Genomic DNA, 22,375 nt, shown 5'->3' on the forward strand with positions numbered 1-22,375 from the left:
AAAAACATCCAGTTCTTGTTCTAATTTTACCTTGTATTCACTATCCTTTAGTAATGTTTCATTTAACTTCCATTGCCATTCCCTTGGTTCAGCTTCCCCTAATTCAATCACACAACTCGTCGGGGCGTGGTCTGATAGTGTAAATAGGCCAATTGAGGCTTCCACTAGGGATGTAATCACATTCTGGGAGATTAAAATATAGTCAATTCTAGAGTAAGATTTATATTTTGCCGAGAAAAAAGTATAATCTCTGTTCTGTGTGTGAACAGCCCTCCAGCTGTCGATCAGCTGCAGTTCTTGCATCATTCTCTTTACTTTCCTTAATTTGACATAAGATAGATGAGACGAGCCTTTTGATGTGTCTATTATTGGATCCAAAGCCATATTTAGGTCGCCTCCTAACACTAGTATTCCCTCTTTATGTTGTTGAATAATCTGTAAATAGATTTCTAGAGAGGTTACTTGGTTTTCATTTGGCAGATATATATTTACCAATGTCACTTTTTGGCAGCCCAATGTACCTTTTACTATCAGGAGGCGACCTTCCTCATCCATGTATACCCCTTGTTCCTTCCATGGTGTCTGTCTTGCTATTAAAATAGATACCCCACAAGATTTCGAGTTCTGTGAGGTGCTATGATATACCCAGGGGAAATAGTGATCTTTACTCCAAGGGATCCTATCCTTTTTAAAATGAGTTTCCTGTAAGAAAACTATTTGAGATTTAAATCTTTTCAACTCCATTATTAATCGTGTACGTTTCTCTGGGGTGTTTAGTCCCTTAACATTGTATGATGTGAAACTTATTTTAGTCATTTTTATTGTCAGTTCGGGGGGGGGGGGGGGGAGGGAAAAAGAGAGGAGACGAAAAATAAATAAATATATAAAAATAAAACCCAATCCACGCCCCAAAACAACCCCTTCTTTCAGATAAATGAGAGACAGATACTATATCCGGAGCTGTCCCCCACGAATAAAAAAAAAAAAAAAAAAAAAAAAAAAAAAAAAACCCAACGCCTCCGACTTTTCCTCCACCTGGAGGAGAGGCGTTTAATATGGGGGTGTTAGTGAGCAAAAGAGGAGCAAGTGAACCGCGCCCACAACCAGCGTTCTCCACACTAACAATAATTATTTTTCTACCACATTCATCTTTTTCTTGTTAACATAGACATGATCTTTATCATTATCTTTACTTAATCCTTTACTTTTCACATATTATCTCTATTCTTCCCCTTTATTTCTTTTCCCTTTCTCTTTCCCATCTTCTCTCCCTTCTCTCCCTCCTCCCCCTCATCATTTCTACTGCTACCCCTCTCTTCTTTTCCTTAAGTAAATTACTCTCCCCTCAACCCCCCCCGCTATCAACAGGAAAGGGAGGGCAGAAGGGGAAGATGTGCGGGGGACACAAAAAAACAAAAAACAAAAACAATCTCCCCCTCCCCTCCCCTTCCCCCTCCAAAACCGAGTAAACCTTCACCCCCCCTCTCTATTCACTCTACTTCCCCACCCCACCTCTCCCCCCTAAGGGAGTCCTATTAAATCAATCCACATTTTGTGTAATTTGTGTCATATCCATGCAATCAAAAAAAAAAAAAAAAAAAAAAAAAAAAAAAAAAATATATATATATATATATATATATATATACACATATATATATATAAACCATAAGGATACTTATAATTTCCTTTCCCATCTCCTCCCCCTACCACATCCCCTATCTTAAATCCAAAACCGTGTATATCAGAGTGCACACATTATCTCACACTTCCATTTTACCATCCCACCCTCCTCCCAATCCCTTTAACCTACCATACCCACTTCTCCATTTGTAAGAAGTCCTATTAGATCACTCTACACAAAAAAAAAAACACAGTCTCCCCCTCCCCTTCCCCATCCCTTCCCCCATCCCCTCCCCTTCACCCTCCAAAACCGAATAAGCCTTCACCCCCCTCTCTATTCACTCTACTTCCCCATCCTACTTCTCCCCTCCAAGGGAGTCCTATTAAATCAATCCACATTTTGTGTCATTTGTGTCATATCCGTGCAATCACAAAAAAAAAAAAAAAAAAAAATACAAAAAAAAAAAAAAAAAATATATATACATATATATATATATATCCACGCATACATATATGCATACATACACATATATATACATACATAAACCAAAAAAATACTTATAGTTTCCTTTCCCATCCCCTCCCCCTACCACATCCCTTAACATAAATCCAAAACCGTGTATATCAGAGTGCACACATTATCTCACGCTTCCATTTTACCATCCCACCCTCCTCCCAGTCCCTTTAACCTACCATACCCACATTCTCCATTTGTAAAAAATCCTATTTAGATCACTCTACTTTTTATATGTGTATCATACAAAAAATAAGTAAATAATAAAAAAAAAAAAAAAAAAAAAAAAATAAAAAAAAATAATAATAATTATATAATATACTCTATTATCGCCCTTCATCTACGTTTCATATTCCTTATTCGTGCAAAAAAAAAAAAAAAAAAAAAAAAAAAAAAATCCACATTGCCTCTTTCCACCGCACAGCAAAACATGCCTCCATCTACCCCTCTGAGACGCAGGGAGGGAGGAGAAAAAAAAAAAAGAGATAAAAAATACAAAAAATAAACACACAAATCCCAGAGATAATATTTCTCGGGGAGAAAAAATAAATAAATAAATAAATAGAAAAATAAAGAAAGGGGGAGTCCCAAAATCAAAAAATTAATTGGGGGAGGAGGTCCTTTGCCTCTTAATACAGGGTCTATCTTTTCTTCTACTTCTTCTACTTCAGCTTCACTTTGGTGATCCACAGCTTGGTCCCTCTGATTGGTCCCTCCTTTCTACCATTCTGTTCTTCCTTTTATTCGGGAAATCTTTCTCTTCTCCTATTATCAAGGGGTCTTTCCAGTTAGGTATCTCAATCATCTCTGATCCCAGAAATTGAAACAAATCGGGTAACTGCTTATGGTCGTATAGAGAAAACATTAGTCCTTCTTTTTTAATTATCAATGAAATTGGATACCATTTCTTAGGTAGGGAGGATGATCTCTTTTAAAATAATTATTTTGTTGAAATTGCTATATCATTGCTACTTTACAGCGATGTATAAGTTCATTTGGCACCATAAGAGATCTAGGATAGGTCGCAAAACATTTCAAGCTCATGCTACCCAAGGAGGTTTCCCAGTCCCCAATTATCTTGGGTATTATTATGCAGCTCACCTTCATCAACACCCTCCGGTGTTTTTCACCGACCCCCCCCCACCCCTTTCTTAAGGTTTAACACTCTGTGAATTTGTGCCTTGGAGTGCTCCCATCGGGTAGGTTGCCTCTGGTTACATGGCCCATCAATATGTACTATCTCCAAATTAGTTTTTATCCTGCTCTTCCATTGTAGTAACGACAGTCTCCTCACCCCTTTTCATCCTACACTTCCTCCCTTCCTTTCCTTCCCCCCCCCCCTTCCATTCTTTTCCCTACCTTTTCTTTCCCTTCTTCTCCCTTCCTTTTCCCTCCCTCTCTTTTCCTCCCCTTCCCTCTTCCCGACACCCTTTCTCTCCCTTTTACCCCCCCCCCCCCTTATTCCTCCCGATGAAGCAACATTAAGACCGTGCAACTAGTAGAGGATCCTTAATCTATGAGGTTAACTACATTATCAGACACCCTTTTTGGGAAAATCTATGAGTAATTGTATACAGTAAGGTTTCATTTCCCTTTTTATTGTAATATAATGATTTTGCTTATTTGTATGTTTTTTTTATATGTAATAATTGAGAATTTTTACTGAAGTTGATTGTCTGCCTATCAGTAGCGGGATAGTCCACAAGCTTTTCATTTTGGTTTGACTGTGTGAGAGGACAGACTCAGCAACTGTCCACACCCACTTTCCTCCCTTTATCTCTATACAATATTTGGATGATGGTACTTTTTATACTGTAATAAAAAGGCTATACCCAAACCTTCATTATACATTTTTTGGTGGATAACTCACCTGTTACCTGTACCAGATGTTGGTGGATAGAGAGGGCACCTCGCAAATGCAGTTATGGTGAGCGCTTCTCCTTCCCCCTTGTCACAAACAACTGCTGCCTCTGGGTGCCTCTAATTTGTATCTGATGAACTCAATATAACTATATTGATATTAATCAAATCCTTTTTTTGAAGTTTGGCGGTTGACTCAACCCTTGACAGGAATGGACGTTCTTGGTACTAACTGGGCAGGCTTTATGACCAACATACAGACTTCCTGTCTGAGTGGCCATAAAACTGATGAGGATGTTAAGATCTTCTTCAATAAGATGTTCAATTTACTGAAACGTAAATGTCACTTGCACTGGCATATTGAATATTTTAAATTGTATATCCCTGAAAACACTTTCCCTATGGGCCTGAGAGTCCAGATCTTTCCCACTATCAAAGATCCTTCCCTGGATTTAAAAAAAATCCTGGGAAACTATACTCACTAATTGTAGCATTGAAATGATGAGATCACTCATCATACATAAACACGAATGATATGATCACTTTAGATAGCGAAATTGAACGGCTTAATGCACAATTTGCACACTTAAGTAGCGCATCGACATTCTCTACTAAATGGAAGGAACTTAAGGATCAGTTAGAATTAATGAACAAAGAGATAATAGTCAACAAACAGAGCAAATTTACTAAAGACAAACTAGCCTTCTCTGAAGGTTATGCCTATAAGTGGTCAGGTAAAAATTTAAGTAGAAGGGGCCCATCATGAGGCAACTATACCCAGAACTCCATTACAGATATTGAATCAGATTCCTCTTTGTCATCGCCCCCCTCTCCCAACAGAGAAATCCACGCACTACTATTGCACCAAAGACTAACTCCTCACGTAAAAGATTACGGTATGGCGGGAATACCCCGTCTCTAAAGCCCAAAAAGGACAAAAAATCGGATAAAAAACAATCTTCTAAGATGACACAAGCACAACAAGCATCCAACACAACAGGAAATCAGACCCCAGGCAGTGGGAATGCAAGCAATTCCACCCTACACCCAAAAGTTTTGGGATCCCCACTGGTGACCAATAAAAACACCAAACCAACCCCCGCACCCCCTGCCCAACACTTCCAATATGACACCCAGCTCAACATCATAAATTTGACCACCTTCCAGCTGACAGATGACGAGCTCTCTGTGTTACAGCTGGGTTTGGGCTTCTGTCCACTGGATCCCCAAATGCTTGATTTTCAGATATAAAGAAATCCTATACCATAACCAGACTCTACTACTCATTCTCTTTGTCCTCCATAAATGGACCTTTGAGAAAAGGAGTTGTGCTCTCACCTTTTTACCAGAGGACTGGCCAGATATATGGGAAAATGGCACTTTCACTTCCATATGTACTATGGGGGAACATTTACAAAATCTTGATGAAATGGTATAAAAACTGGAGAGTGAAAAATCTGGTGCAGCTCTGCATAGAAACCGATCAGCTTTCAGGTTTTATTGCCAAAACTTGACTGAACAAGCTGAACCAAATTCTAAGGCCCCTTTCACACTGGGGCGCTTTAGAGCCTCTACAACGCTAAAAATAGAGCCTGCAAAGCTCCCTGAAACAGCCGCTGCTATCTCTCCAGTGTGAAAGCCCGAGGGCTTTCACACTGGTGCAGTGTGCTTGCAGGATGATCAAAAAAGTCCTGCAAGCCGCATCTTTGGAGCGCTGTAGGAGCGGTGTATTTACCGCTCCTAAAGCGCCCCTTCCCATAGAAAACAATAGGGCAACACTGCAAACCTGCCTGCAAAGCACCGCTGCAGGCCCTTTTTCAGCCACTAGCAGGGGTTAAAACTGCCCCGCTAGCAACCGAATAGCGATGCACGCTCCAGTGTGAAAGTAGCCTTAGTGCACCAGTTTTAGTAAATCTACCCCATTGTGTCTGTCCTGACACAGCCAAAGTCAAAGACACTGTGGTCAAGACAGGTCCCTGAGCCACACCTTTTATTTTTTCCCCATAGGCCAAGATAGTGCTGCTTCTAGTAAATGAGATGTCAGGTCTCCAGACACAAGATCCATATATTTCTGTGCTGGGTAAACCATTCTGTGGTGGTAGTTCACCTACACAAAGGCTATATAATCATATCATTACTGCATCTAGATGCAAATCTCACATTATTAAATTATCAGTGCAGGGTATTAATGTTTGCAATACTTGTGGCATTGTAATTAAAAAAAAAAAAGGCTGTCTTCCTGTTCTATAATTCCATATAAGAAAAATGGCACTAGTATGGGACTTCTCCAGAGCCTCTTGCATCCTTGGAATTCCCTACCCCAATCTGTCTGGCTATCTCCTACTCTGTCCACCTTTAGGCGAACCCTGAAACCTCTTCAGGCAAGCCTATCCTGTCTCTGACTAATAACTGAATTTGACTTTCTCTAACAACTTACCCTACATAGTTATTATCTTTTGCATCACTTGCCCTTCCCTTTAGATTGTAAGCTCTCCAGAGCAGGACTCTCCTAACCCTCTTGTCTTAAATTGTATTGTAACTGTATTGTCTCCCTTTATTTTGTAAAGTGCTGAACAAACTATTTGTGGTATATAAATTCTGTGTAATAATAACAATAATATGACAGTGGATTAACTGACCTGTGCTGATCTAATAAGCTGAAATTGTTGTTAGAGAAATGAGGTATTGAATAGCTACTTTGGCGTTCCTCTTAATGGTACACTGAAATATTTGATATATATTATATATTTGATATATATAGACCCTATGACTAAGCCCCTGGTGAGCGGGGGAAAAATGCATCAGTGAGTGTAGTTTGGTGGAGACATGTAGGATGAGGCCACTCCTTATCCTTTATGCACCTGGGATGGTCGGGACGGGAGTAGTGGCGATCCTTTCCCATTTACTAGCCCTCTGGATTGGTATCAGGACAAGCCTGCACCCTATACTCTGGGACACAGGGATGTGCTTTTCACCTCTACTTTGAGTGGCACCAGAAGCAATATAACAGGTTGCAGTGAAATATTTAGTTGTCTGCTTACAGCAAATAAGCAATAGGCTAAAGGAAAAGTACGTAAAAAGCATTTGTAAGAGTTTGTGAGTAGCTTGTATATTTGTAATAATGTGCAAGTAGATTCCTTTATATGGTAGTATGGATTAAATGGTGTATGAATATATATGCTGCCTTGTCATCCTCTATCCAAGATAAATTAAATTGTTTTTGGTTAAGGTCTTTTTTGCTTTTCCAGCCCAAAAAAAAAGGAAAATTTAGTACGAGTGAAGTGCACATACAAGTTCTATTTGTAACATAATTGCTATGCATTCTTTTTTTCTAGATTATATGTAATGATATGTATCACTTTTTTACATTGATTCACTTTGCTTTGTCCCACTGACCCTTCCTACTTATTTAAATATTACCAATTAACACAGAATATATTGGCTACCAGTCACCTTAATGTGTAACTAAAGGCAAAACTTTTTGGGGATTTTTTGGAGAAATTTTGGATAGTGGAGAGGGATTAGAACATCTATTAGATTTGTATTGCCATGTGCAAGCCCATTAGGGATATTCACCCTACATAATTGTGCTGTTTACTATCATCATTGAAAGCGAAATTAAAAGAAAATCCAAAATTTTGGGTTGTCCCCCAAAAAATAAAAGAGGGTTAAATTCTCCAATGGGGATGCTAGTTCTGATGACCTGGGGGGCCCAAGACATTTCCTTATCATGTCCTGTTTTGGCTATGGGACAAGAAGTAAAGGGAAATTTCTCCAATAGGACACAGATGCAAACAAAAAAAAAAATCGGACAAGGTTTATACCCTCCCTTAGTCTATCCAAAATATTTTTTGCGTATAGTTCGACTTTAACTGTGACCACTGTCATGCATAGTGCACTGACAGCAGCTCAAACCCCAGTATATGCAGGGAGGTATGAATCGTGATTATTTTTTTATGCTGCATTCAGCCAACATAATACCAGAATGAGAGAAAAATATAAAACATATTAATTTATAAGCATAAAGGGTATCAATGTTATAACTTTCTGCATAGATTTAATATTAAATATAAATAAAATAAATGAGCTAGTCAACAACACTTTTAAATTATTTCATAGGTAGTTAATGCATTTTGCACTACTTTACTGAACAAGCTATAGCTATCGTATTAGTTGGAAAGAGGATATTGATTTTTATTTTTCTCTACTGAGTTCTCTATAGCACATAAAATATTTATGATTGTGCATTTCATTTTAGATATAAGAAAAATGCAGCCTGGCAAAAAGCATCTTAAAATAGTTTAAGGACTGTAGTGTTATATGAATCATACTTATTTTCCACTAGTAAGCAAGCAATCTGAGAAGCAGGAAAGTGAAACAGGCCGTCTGGATTATAACGTGTTCTCACCTTTGCGTTCTCGATACACGGACAGATGGCCCATGCTGCGCTTGCCTGAACATCTGGATGAGGGTTTTTCAGCAGCGACCACAGCAAACGTACTCCATCTAAGCGGTCAATTACCCTGCCGCACAGTCAGGCATTGAAGAAATAAACATTAATTAGAGAAGTAGAAACATAGATCCCAACCATAAAGAATCAGGTATATATGACTACGAAATATCATAGAATTGGTATGTATCTGCTAATTTAATATTGAGGGTTCACTCGAAATGTCCAATGTTAGAAGTTAAATCTTGTTACATGACAAATATGTGTAATTTAAAGTTATCTAGACTGTAATGGTGCAGGGCCAGGGCTCTCTTATCAATGTTGATACCATTTGTATTATTTATGCTTATTTGCATTACTTTGTACAGCACTATGGGGTATGATGGTGCTATAAAAATCACTAATATTATCTAGGTTGTAAGCTTATATGGGCAGGGCTCTCTCTTTTGTTGTATTTTGTTATCAATGTTAGTACTATTTGTGTTTTTCATGCTTATTTGTATTACATCATACAGCACAATGGGATATGATGGTGCTTTAAGTACCACCAACACCACTGTTACTGTTAATAATAATAATTGTTATTATAGACTGTCTAACTTTGCCCACAGGGCAATCAAGTATATAAATTACCCAATTACATAATGCTTTTTTTGTTTTTAGTAACAGAGGTTTCTGTATCATAAATCCAAAACATTACATTTTTATTACTTATGATAGAACCTTTTTTTTGTTATCGATATAGGGCCATTAGCTTATTACTATCACCTCATTTGTAAAACAAAAGCTTATTTAATAGGACAAAAATCAACATGGAAAGTACAATTTACAACCAACAATTATCTATTTCTTTAAACCATTACTTTTTTGCCAGTCCTCAAGTATCTCCAGCTTCATTTGATCATGTTTTTAGATTTTCCCTAAAGAGAATGTTGCATTTTTTAGATAAATATGCAAAAGAAATTAGGTTGATGTAGGTGGCCTTATCAATATGCACAAATGTTTTTGTCTTGTAACTATGCATAGCCTGTAATTGGCTATACTGCTTCATTTTACAATACAAATCTAGGAATTGATTGACAAATAATGCACTCCTTGTGTGGCTATCTATAGCTGCTCTTAAAGTGACCTGTCACTATTCAAAATATTTTCAAGCAAGCCATAGACAGTACATATTCCCCCACCTGCTGCCCAGAACTCCGCTCTGATGCTGAGCAATTTAATGCTGAAGTCCACTAGGTAACCAACACTTCCAGCAGTGACGATCTCCTGGGTCCCCTAAAGCTTTCACTGGTTCCTCCTTGCTGAACTTCATGTCACTACTGTGTCCGGCAATGGGGCATGGTTAGAGGGCGGAACCAGTGAGAGCTGTGGGGGACCTAGGACATTGACATTGCTGGAAGGGGACACAGGACAGCACAAGATTTCTCAGTATTGGAGGTAAGTTTGGTGACTTTTTTTAAATGTATGACTTCCTTGAAAATATTTTATATAGTGATTGGATCCCTTTAAACAAGAGTGATTGTAACTGCTATTTTCTCTAGTGGTTAACCTCCCTGGCGGTACGATTATTTCGGATTTTAGGTGCTAAAAGCGGTACAATTATTTTGCATGAAAATTTGGCGTTTTATATTGTAGTCCTGTAATTCTTAGGAATAACTCTCTTAAATCTGTCCAAACCAGAGTTTAGCAGACATCCCGGGTATAATAAAGTTTGAAAAATGAAATCATAAATTATAATATAATAAATAACTATAAATAATTGTACCAAATAATAATATAACAATAATAAAAATTATTCAATAATGTAATCAAATCAAAAACACTGAAATTTGCTCAGTTGAAGAATTGTCACTGTCATTACTTTTCAGTATTTGATGACAGATCTCCCCACAAATCGCTTTCGCTCAATTCTGCGAGTGATTCCAATTTATTATCATTATTTTCTAGCTGGTCTAAAACCATTTTTGATGTAAAGGGACAGTTTTGGTTGCTATGGGCAATCTCCAGTTTCCAGGCATAAAGAACAGTTTTTATAATATAAAACTGCATGCAGGACACTGGGCAGACCACTAGGGACAAAGGGGATGTGAAATATTTACATACAGCAATGTAATCTGTAAGATTACATTATACTGTATGTATACTGTGTGTTTCACTTTTTGAATTTGGCGCCGATCTCCGTCCCCGTGCGTCGCAGCGCTCGCAGGGCCAGGAGATCGGCGATGTGATAGATTGAGCAAGACACGGCTCGCTCGTACAGCGGGGAGACAACGCTGGATCCGAGGGAGAAGGTAAGTAAACCTCCTCCTGGATCCAGCGATGCAGTCCCGAGTCTGGCTCGGGGTTACCGCTAATGGTACAAAAATTTCACCCCGAGCCAGACTCGGGAAGACCGTCAGGGGGGTTAATATATAAATCTCTGCATTTAACACAATAACAAAAATAATAAAGAGCAAGCATATAAAGTGTAAAAGTCACATGAAAATGAATTTATGATAGATGCTCCAAAAAAGACCAAATATTTGTTTGCATGAACTAAACTATACTTTCCTTATCTTTTACAGGGGTTACTGGATCAGTAGTCACTACATCTTTTTCTCACTAAGAAAAAAACTCCAAAGTTTTTTTTGTTTTTTTTTAAATACGGAAAGAATTCAGTTGTCCACAACCTCCATGCTTACCCTTGGAGTAAACAGAGGTTTTCCTTTTCTATCTAATGGTGGTGAGCACTGTTATCGAAAAACCAACTACTCTTCTAAAGCTACACTGGTATTAGGTTGTATGAATAAAATACTGCTGACTGGAATTCTTAAAAAAAATAAAAAAAGGCACTGTTTTTCATTTTTACAGAGGAAGTGGAAAAGCTCTATACTTGGCCCTTTTGCTACTGAATGGCTGGGGTGTGGCACTTAGTTGCTAGCTTTCTCTAGCTGCCTTCAAAATCACGCTTTTTAATGTGTTTCAGATGTCAGATGCCAAACTGCCTAGAAAAACATAGCCTACTTTGAAAACCAAATTTTTCATGGGTGCAAGGTGCCTACGGGTGCAATAAAAAAAAAAAATCCATCCATTCTTGTGCTGTAATGCTGCTGTGATTGGATGGTGAGCTAGCAAGGATGGGGCATAACTTTGAAGCTGAATCTCAAGTTGAGACCTTCATTGTACATTGGGGGCTTCACAGTAAAGAAATTCGAAAAACAGCACTTGTGAATATTTTATGGTGCCTGCACTTCAACAGTGTTATCTAAAAAAAATGCTAAAATGAAGGACAAAAATGGTAGAAAAAGAGCAATTTTTTGGTTGGTCAGCCCTGAAAACGAAGTGCATATCCAGTTACAAAATATTCCAAGGACAGAACTTTACAACCATAGGCAGTCCTTGCAAATCTGAAACACTTTGCAGCAACACCTTTACATTCGTATCGGTAAATACTATTATTAGCTGTCTTACATAATGGTAACTTATATTTTGGGCATACTGGTCCTATTCAAATCTAAATCAACTTATCCTTTCCAGAGAAATTTTAATGAAATCCAAACATACGCCAGCATAAGGGCTCAGTCACGGTGTAACAAGCAAGCAACTTTCCAACACAAATATTTATTGCTGGACATTATTACTAGAAAAGGATGTGTGTGTTTTCTAAATAACATTTTTGAATGCAGTTTTCTCGTGGACTGTCAGTGATGTCCACGGCGCATTGCGGGGAAGGAAAAGCATCTGCGATACTGATACAGCTTTAAACGTCTGTAGCACAGTGCATTCTTTGTTGGGAACATATAATGTTTAACTTGTTTTCCATGTGCCGCCTGCTAACACGACGGTTTTAAATACTGCTTTATAATTACTTAAACACACTCTAATCAAACTATCTTCAGGAGGAGCTGAAGAATGAATTATCATCAGAGTGATCACAGCACCATCTGTCTTGTGTTTATACATCAATCAGAAAGAGGATCATAACTTTACTTCAGGCTCCGCAGAGATCTTTACACTGAGCAATGGGCCAGACTAAACCTAATATCCCCTTACAAGCCTATCTTTGTGTGGGGACACTGTAAAGCTAAATCTTATGAAGATATGAAGTCAGCTTAAAAGACTTCAGTGCAAAATGAACAAGCGGATTTTATCTGCTACTGAGAACATACAGACTTAACCTTTGCAAATTTTCAATTAATTTTTATAAGGGTTTTTCTTTTGTCTTTCGCGTGATCAGCTGTAGGTTTAGGGTTCTGAGGATGCATTTATATATTTTTGTCTTTTGATCACACTCATTGGACATTTTTTCAACTTGATTAAAGTAGGACTATAGGCTATTTTTCATTTTGGATAAAGTAAGGGAGGGTTATAACCCCCGTAAGGTTTATTTTTGCCATCTCTGTTCCATTGGGGAGATTTACCTTCATTTTCTGCCCCATAGCCAAAACAGGAAGTAGGAGGAAATCCCTGCAAATTAAGAGAATCTCTTAGGGACCCCCAGGTTACCAGAACTAGTGTGCCCATTAGAATATTTCTCCTCTATTATTTTTCTGGGGAGAGCTCAAAATGTAGGATTTTCTTTTACTTTCACTGCTAATGGTAAACAGGACAAATAGAGAGGGTGAATCTCCCTAACGGGGGCACAGACAACAATAAAAACTGAGAGGTGTTCTAATCCATCTCCATTCTTTCAGAAACTAAGAAAAAAGTTGTGCCTTAAGTTATACTTTAACAATGCATCTATGTAAATATTAAAAGGCCATTAAGTCTTAATCACAGATTAGTATGTGTTCAAAAATGAATACAAATCATACACAGATATGTAATTGCTTTAAGTAGTTATTGTGGGGTTCATTTACTAAAGGCAACTAGACTGTGCACTTTGCAAGTGTAGTTTCTCCAGAGCTCATTAAATGAGGTGAAGCTTCGTTTTGCAAAAAAATATCCAATCACAGGCAAGGAAAAAAAAAGAAATGCATTTTTGCTTCCGTGTGATTGGTTGATGGAAGTCAGCAGAGCTTCCCCTCATTTTCTAAGCTCTGGAGCACCTGCATTTTTAGAGTGCACAGTCTACTTAACTTTAGTAAATCAAATCCATTGAGTAAGAAGGTCCAAAGCAAAGTTAAAGCCCAATGTTGAACTTTTGCAAATGTTTTATAGTTGTCTGTGTCCCCATTAGGGAGATTCCCTCCTACTGACAGTCCTGCTTACAGTGTGAGGAATGTGAAGTGATGAGAAATCTCTTCAAACAAAATTAGGCAGTACTTGATTTCATTATATTGGAGATCAGTGAGAATGTATATTTTACTCACTTTAAAGCTAAATTCAAGGCAGAAAATAAAATACAAACTTGATAGTAACGCTGTATTCTTGAAAATGTTATTAAATGTATTATGCCCTGTACACGTGGTCGGAAATTCTGACAGAAAAGGTCAGATCGGATTATATTGTCAGAAAATCCGATCGTGTGTGGGCTCTATTGGACTTTTTCAGTCGGAAATTCAGACGGAAAAAATTTGAGAGCAGGATCTCAAATTTTCCGACAAAAAAATCTGATTGGACTTTTTCCAATCGTTTGTAGAGAATTCCGATCGGACAAAGTGCCATGCATTCTCAGATCAAATTACGAGACCAAAGCTATTGGCTACTAGCCTCAACGTAGTCCCGTCATAACGAACGTCATCACGTTCCGAACGATCGGATTTTCCGACAATTTTGTCCGACTGTGTGTATGCTAACAAAGAACATGCCACAAAAAGGAGAGAGCAGAGAGATAGATAAGCTCATCAGTGTGCTGCTTATTCTTTTACTGTCCAGTCACCAGTTGTGGGAAGGACAAGACCTGGAAATTTAACTAAACCGCAGAGGAGAAAAATCAGGCCCCTTGCCCTGCCAAATACTGTGTGCCAGATATTTTATAAAAACAGGATTGGATGGACAGAAATACAAATCCTCTGGCAGATAAACAGCTCCCATATATGTAGTTTGTGTGTATTTAAATATTTGCATTAAAGATAAAGCTTACACCGAGTCTTGATACTCACGCCATATTATCTGGCTCGGATGCACACGCTCCTACAGCTTTGGTGACATTCACCAGCAATGCTTGGTTAGTGCTGGTAAGTAAGTTGACCAGTGGATTTATGCCCCCACATTTACGGATAATAGCCCGGTTAGCAGGTTCCTGGGCACATTCTCCCAAAGCACCCACAACATTAATAAGGACTTCTTCTGGCTGATCTGTCAGAAGGGTGACCAGGGTTTCAATGACTTTAAATTCTTGAAACCTTAGAAATAAATTCACAAAAAACAAAAACAAATGTCAGTGTTATATTTTCCTCCTGTGAACACAGATATAGACTTTGAACTGTAACAATTTCAAATGCAGGCATTAAATGTAAAATTGTTTTGTGCATAGTAACCAGTTTAGCTATCATGTTAGATGTCTCATGTTAAATTTCCTATTGGTGGTTGTGGGTTACTATACTTTGCAGACTGCTATAACTAATAACTAATAACTAACTAATGTAAATCATATGTCAAGGTATAGACTGTGTATAAGTTACAGTAGTCGGAATTAAATGTAGGATATATTTTCACAGCAGCTCAACGCAACTTCATCTAATGAATGTAAGATAATAGGGAGAGGACTGAAGGTTTGACCATCCTGCATTATGTGTAATAGTTATCATACTTTCCATAATTCCCAGAAGGGTTTAATTTCCTTCTACATTCTTTCCAAAATTGTATGAAATACTTTTTCATTTTACTTATAAACATCACATTCAAAAATATATAAATATGTCTTCATATGTCTTCATTTTGTATTTTTCTAGAGTTCCCTTTAAAATAAGTTCTTTATCCAGAGGAACCCTGTAGAGCTTCTATCTGAACAAGGACAAGTGCAGTCTGGTGATGCAGGTCTCTCTATGTTCCTCAGACATAAAACATTAAAATATTGGCTCTTCAGGGAATGGACTCCTGCGAATATAGACTTCCAACACCCAGAAAAAAGAGCCATAAAAATAAGCACAGTATGATGCTGTAAATCTTCAGGGCGTAAACTGATTTGTCTAAGCACGGATTACCTTTTTATCTGTAATATACCACGCCATCCATCAGCAGCGGCAGGCCAATTAGATGACATCTCTGCTAAGCTTTACAGCAGATGAAGTAGCAGACCATATATTTTCCTCAGCTAATGTGTAGGCTAGCAATAAGTTATGTGAAGATTTGATGACTGGAGATATTTGGTTGTCCTGGCTCTTTCGCCAACAGCTGCTTATCACCGAGACTGATCTTTAAATGATTCCCTCTGAGACGGTTTGATGTATAAAAGTGCTCCTGAAAGGTGCTTATTGTGTCAATCTGATCTTTGCCGTCTAGGCACTTGTTCCTCAAGCCAAAGACTTCATTTCAGTTCCCTGCTACTTTCATTACTAACCAATCTTGTCCTCTTCTTCTGAACGAAATCCCTCACCCTGTCCCTGACCTTCTTTCAACTCCACCAGCTGGCCATAACGGCCCAAAACGGCTTTTAAATTGAACATTATCACTGTCTGGGATTTAGATAATGCAAAACACACATAGACTATGTTAGAAAAAAGACAAAATCAAAATGTTACTCATACTTTGTCACATTATCCCGGCTGATGGAACACTTCCAGATGGCACCAGTCACTGCCGCTAATAGCTCCTTATTGTCAAACTTGTTAAGCAGCATGGCTAAGGGCTGCAGCCCTCCATATTGTCTCACCAGATCCCGGGTCTCCTCATCCTCCGCACACTGTACATCACAAACAAAGAGAAATTTGAGAAAGATTCCCCATCTCATGCACAGCATTCATTTTCCAGAAAACATTATCAGTTTTAGTGTTTGCGAATCAACTGCCTAAGTAATAAGATTCGCAGGCTTCGGTAATATAAATTGCCTTATGGAGTGGGAATTGGTGATTATGGCTTGCCTGTGGCTTCTGTAGTACTGCCAATGCATCTCTGTTCATGTTATCCATTTCATAATACTTGGACATTTAATATGACATCAATTACAAAAAAAAATATAGCTGCTGCCACTTGAATTATAAGAGACAAAGTGGATGACTTACACAAAGAAGAATGCTGGCAGGAATCATAATCATAAAAACTGATGTCATAAACAATACCCAGGCAGTAAGAAGGGTAAAGACGAACGAAGCAAAGCAATAAAATAAATAGAGAGACCCAGACAAACACCGGGTGCGCTGAAACGCCTTGGAAAAAAAAATAAAAGTGAAATTTTTGTCGTCACTTAAACCACAACATATGTAAGTTGCAAAATCAAATAAAACATAATGTGCGGACATCATTATGGGGATCGTTGGAGGAGACAAAATGAAAGAGTGGCATGCCAAATGAGGTGAAGAAAAAAAAGTTTAATTTCAGCAAACATTTTGGCTTGGATCTGAAATGCTGGTATAACTAAAACACCATTATATTTCACTGTGCTGCCTTTATCCTGCTTGCACATTTGGACAATCTCAAGTGTATTACAGTACTGCTCAACTCACTCTTTGGGGCACTAATATTAGCCATGGGTAGACTGATCTATGAAGTTAGACAGTTACAGATGTTTTCTTTCCATCGAATAAAGACTTAAAGACTGAATAAAGCAATATATTCCACTGCAGTTTTAATTCTTCTTTTTTGAGACTTTAAAATATAAATCTATCTTTAAAGTGACTCTGCCATGGATTTAATAACAATAGAGACACTACAATGAAAAGAAAGCAGATTATTGTGTCCTGCAGTGGGTAAAGGTCAGCTAATGTAACCACAGGAGCCAGAGAGGGAATAGCTGTTTGAAAGAGGTGACCTGGCAATGCTGTTTTTACATAGTTACATAGTAGGCGAGATTGAAAAAAGACACAAGTCCAATCTATGTTTGTGATTATATGTCAGTATTACATTGTATATCCCTGTATGTTGCGGTTGTTCAGGTGCTTATCTAATAGTTTCTTGAAACTATCAATGCCCCCCGCTGAGACCACCACTTGTGGAAGGGAATTCCACATCCTTGCCCCTCTTACAGTAAAGAACCCTCTACGTAGTTTAAGGTTAAACCTTTTTTCTTCTAATTTTAATGAGTGGCCACTAGTCTAGTTAAACTCCCTTTTGCAAAAAAGTCTCTATCTACTCTATCTATCTCTATTGTGGGCTCACCAGTACGGTATTTGTATATTGAAATCATATCACCTCTCAAGCGTCTCTTCTCCAGAGAGAATAAGTTCAGTGCTCGCAACCTTTCCTCCTGCCCACCTTTTAACATTATTTGTCATACTAGAGCAAGAGTATTCTCACCTCTCCAGGTGCAGTCTCCATAACAGAAAGTAACTGAAAATCTAGAAGCGGAAATGGCAGACCCTTGTAATGGCCAAGACAGATGTGCAGATCCAGCAACTTGCGTGCAGAGACTCGGCCACCAGAGAAGCTGCTTGTGGTTCTAGGACCACTAACATGCCAGTTACTGTTGGATTTTACTTATCTTTAGATCAAAGGACAAGACTTTGATCTGCATGAAAACACTAAACAAAATGTATTATATCAACAGTGTATTTATGAATAAACCCTGGCACCACTCTTTTGGATTCCATTCACAAAGAAATCACTGTCAACATTCTTAAAACAGATTGTGGCCTGGTTGACACTGGCAGAGTGTACGCAAGGATCCTGACAAGTTAAAGTTGTTGTAAAGGCAGAAGGTTTTTTTTATCTTGATGCATAAAAGCCTTCTGTGTGCAGCAGCCCCCCCCCCCCCCAGCCCTCTTAACACTTACCTGAGGTCCCTCTCTGTCCAGCGATGTCCAAGAGTGTCCCAGCCATCCAGATTCTCCTTCCTGATTGGCTGAGACACAGCAGCAGCGCCATTGGCTCTCGCTGCTGACAATCAAAGTCAGCTAGCTAATCGGGGGAGAGAGGGGGCGAGTCCGGGTCACAGCTCTGTGTCTGAATGGACACAAGGAGCTGTGACTCGGACTGCGAATGAAGATTCACCGTCCAAGGACCACGGCTATAGAACGCTCTACTCACAAACGTCCACTCGGAAGGAAACCATCGGGCCTTCAGGAAAAAACTCAAGACACACATCTTTTAAGAAAGATTCAACGCAGGTCGAATCAAGCACCTTGAGGCGATTCCGTTTGCATTTGCAGCGCTATACAAGTCATTCATTCACTCAGTTCGGGTGCCCCCATAGCACCCATGGGGGCACTGAACAGGAGGGAGGGGCCAGGATCACAGAAGAGGGACCCGAGAAGAGAAGGATCCAGGCTGCTCTGTGCAAATCCAATGCAACAGAGCAGGTAAGAATAACATGTTTGTTATTTTTATAGGGAAAAATAATGAGCCTTTACAATCACATTAAGTAGTAAATGTGCAGATAATTAAAAACAAATTGTTTCACTTAAAGTGTTACTAAACTCACAACAGTAAAGTCAGTCTACACATACTCAGTGTGGAACCTAAGGTGTTAATCCTCTGCACTGTGTAAAAAGGCTGTTTGATCCTGTCTTCTCTAATCCTCCCCTTATTTTACTGTCCCCAATCCATCTCCTGATATTACAGAGCCTTGGGGGCACTCTGCACATGATCAGTTTGGTGTGTATTGCTAGAGAGTTTTTCTCAGCACAGGGCCAATCATACTGTCCAGACAGAGAGTCAGAATTGAATAAGAACTCCTCCTACAAGCTTTAACCAGACACTCATAGAAGCCAAAATATTGCTAAATACTGCTTATGAGAAAAGGTATTTAGCAGTTTATATTTACTAGAATAATTGCATTTCCATGTTCTGTGTACTGTGGGAGATTAGATATAGTGAATGCAGGGTCCTGGATTTAGTAACTTTCTAAACAGAATCATTTTATTACATTGAAAAAATTGGTACAATAAAACACAATAATGTTCCTTTCTCCATCAAACAGTGTAATTAGGCAGTGACAGATAGTATTTTAACTGCAGAATTATAAACAACACAAAATAATGTAATAAAGAAGATGTACCTTAAAGATAGCACTAGCACAATGCATCTGTAGCTCTTGGTTTTCACTGTTCAAGTTTTTTACTAAATCTTCAATCATTTTCTCGGTCTTAATTGCAAGCCTGTAACTTGGCTGAAAAATAGGTAGAGAATGTGTAATAAGTACATTGATTAATAAATAAAACATATACCTTCTTGACTCGTATATGTAAATTATAAAGAAGTGTGTACAGTAATATCTTCACCAAGCACAGGACATGCTATCTCATTGTTCATTTAAAGGATATGTAAACCCTAAAAATGAACTCTTATTTTGTCCCCTTTGGTCTTTTAAATATACCACTAAAAGTGTTTTGCTATATCTGATATTTACAAAAATATCTGTGATATTGTCAGAAATTTCATGAGCTGATAACTTTCTGGGCTTTCTGTCTGCTGATACCAACTACATTGTTCTCAGCTGTCTCTGAAAACTACAGAATCATACCCCTTTGTTATGAAGAAGAGCAGAAGTCCTCTACTTCTATCCTGTTTCTGTTGTCCTGATACAGTAAGGTGAGTGACCATTGTCATCCCAGGGCTGTAAGTGTGTTTCTAGAAGAATCTCCACACGAAAAAATAAAAATTATAAAACCCTTAAAGCGTAACTCCACTTTTGCATGGATTTTAACAAACTTTGTTGCAGATTTTTACCTTTTGTTATTCTGAAGAAATAACTTTTTGTTCCTCTGTGCCCTGTGTTGAGTGAGTCTAATGGGAGTGGTTTCATAATTATCAATCAGCCGTTGCAGCTGTAGGGTTTTAATGAGGAAAACTGCTGGCTTTGCATCCCTTTAGACATGATTTCCTATTGGGAGTATCTTACCAAAAATGATATTTTTTTGCAGGGGATGCCAAAAATCTTACCTGTATCTTAGTATATACTTCTGGGAAAACTAGTGAGCCAATCACACAAGCAGAAAATTATGTTTCTGGGGGGTGGTCAGTACACATTCTGTGTACAGAACACCTCCAGGTAGTCATATTGCATTCTATTTTACAGGTTGCAGGTTGAAAAGGAAAGGTAATTTTTAATAACATGCAATTACAATATGATGTGTGTCACATTTGTATATGCTATATATATATATATATATATATATATATATATATATATATATACACATATATCATTTTTTTGAATTAATTGCTATTTGTTTTTTTCCTATGAAAGTAGAGTTTAAACTAGGCAACTAATGCAGCTTCCCCCTCTAGGAACTGGTAAGCTGCAAAACATTTACTGGTTTTGGGTTTAGATACATTTTAACTACCCCCTACCCATAGTATTGTTCTGGGACGATGTCATATGATGTCACGCCAGTCTCACTGTGCTTGTGCGCCCGTGGAACTCAGTAAAGAACCGATCACACGTCTCTTTACCCATGTGATCAGCTGTGTCCAATCACAGCTGATCACATGTAAACAAGGAAATGACAGTATCAGTGCCCATCAGTGCTGTATATTAGTGCCTCCTCATCAGTGCCACCTCAACAGTGTTGTTTCATCAAAGCCACCTCATCAGTGCCCATCAGTGCAGCCTATCAGTACCCAGCCCATCGGTGCAGCCTCATCAGCACACATCAGTGAAGGAGAAAAATTTACTTATGGTATTTACAAAATTTTATGACTGAAACAAAGAAAAATAATATTTGTTTTCAAAATTTTTGCTCTTTTTTTTTAGCAAAAAATAGAAAAACCCAGTGGTGATTAAATACCACCAAAAGAAGCCCTATTTGTATGAAAAAAATAATAAAAAATGTATTTGGGTACAGTGTTGCATGACCGTGCAATTGTCTTTCAAAGTGTGACAATGCTGAAAGCTGAAAATTGGCCTGGACCTATGAGATATCTAACGTAAATTGTAGGTATTTAGTGCTGAACCCCCAGCCAGGGTGAAATTCCACAGAGTCACATGCAACACATGTGGAATTGATAGATGGAAGTGGTTTTGCACTGAACAGATATATTGCATAGACTGGAGAACCCCTAAAAAGTCTCAGGATAGAACCCAAAATAATTTTAAAGCACTCCTTTTTCTTCTGACTTCGGCAACATAGTCAAGCTGACATAAAGATAATCGCACATCTTCCAATCTGATTTTAACACGTAACTGGAAATACGTTAAATGGTCTGTTTGGGTCGGTCCTCACACTACATAGTGATTAGCAATTCTTAAGTAAATTGCACAAGTAAATTTTTAAATTGGTTCCTGGACTGGAGAGGTCAACTTTGGTGAAGGGCATGCCAAAGCTCTAACTCTGAAGCTAAAAAGGGGTATTTCCATGTTGAGATTAGAGATTTGTGGAGCACCCATGTCTTACATAAGCTTTATTATTAAATATATGGAACAGTAATGAAGTGCTTATAATATACCCAATAGTATCAAAGTACATTGATAATTAGTGACCCTCCAAATGATTCTTTATCATCCACTTAAATGGCAAAATGCGTTAAAACTTGCTAATTAAAGGATAAGTTCACTTTTTTTTTAAAAAAGAATAAAATAAATGCACATCTTTTTATGAAAAATATGATTTTTTATTTTTTTGGGGAGCCTGGAAAGCATTGCACCCATGATCAGCAGATCATGAGTGTAATGCAGGGCTCTTACAGACTCTGTGTGTAAGCTGTACATCGTACGGCCAAGCAGTTACACAATAGCAGGAAGAATCAATGAACTAAAAGCTGACAGCCGCTAAGGCTGCCAAACCTTTTAGTTTTGTAATCACAGAACTTTGTGAATGAGTAACGTGGTCAGGCATGCGGAGCCCCGGGTGCCATGTTCTCTGCAGAATGTGACAGAGAGTCAGGGAAGAAGATCACCTAGCAGCTGTCACACTGGGGAGCCGGGGAGGTTCAGGGGTTGGTGCATCTTAAACATGTTACATGTTATACCC

General features: G+C 38.3%; 1 protein-coding gene across 3 annotated transcripts in view; it reads right to left on the bottom strand.

The window, feature by feature from the left end:
* The window catches only part of ODAD2 (outer dynein arm docking complex subunit 2), a 294,886-nt gene that overhangs the window by 94,041 nt on the left and 178,470 nt on the right, over window positions 1-22,375 (bottom strand). For all 3 annotated transcript variants that reach the window (XM_077491037.1, XM_077491038.1, XM_077491036.1), the window contains exons 15-18: window positions 19,462-19,572; window positions 16,058-16,212; window positions 14,471-14,713; window positions 8,403-8,517 (exon numbers count right to left, since the gene is read on the bottom strand). In XM_077491037.1, coding sequence (XP_077347163.1) covers window positions 8,403-8,517; window positions 14,471-14,713; window positions 16,058-16,212; window positions 19,462-19,572 — 624 coding nt within the window. The remainder of the gene's footprint in view (window positions 1-8,402; window positions 8,518-14,470; window positions 14,714-16,057; window positions 16,213-19,461; window positions 19,573-22,375) is intronic.

This window comes from Lithobates pipiens, unplaced genomic scaffold (assembly GCF_037356315.1).
Source record: "Lithobates pipiens isolate NorthernLeopardFrog02 unplaced genomic scaffold, aLitPip1_a1.2 Scaffold_19, whole genome shotgun sequence".
Taxonomy (NCBI): Eukaryota; Metazoa; Chordata; class Amphibia; order Anura; family Ranidae; genus Lithobates; species Lithobates pipiens.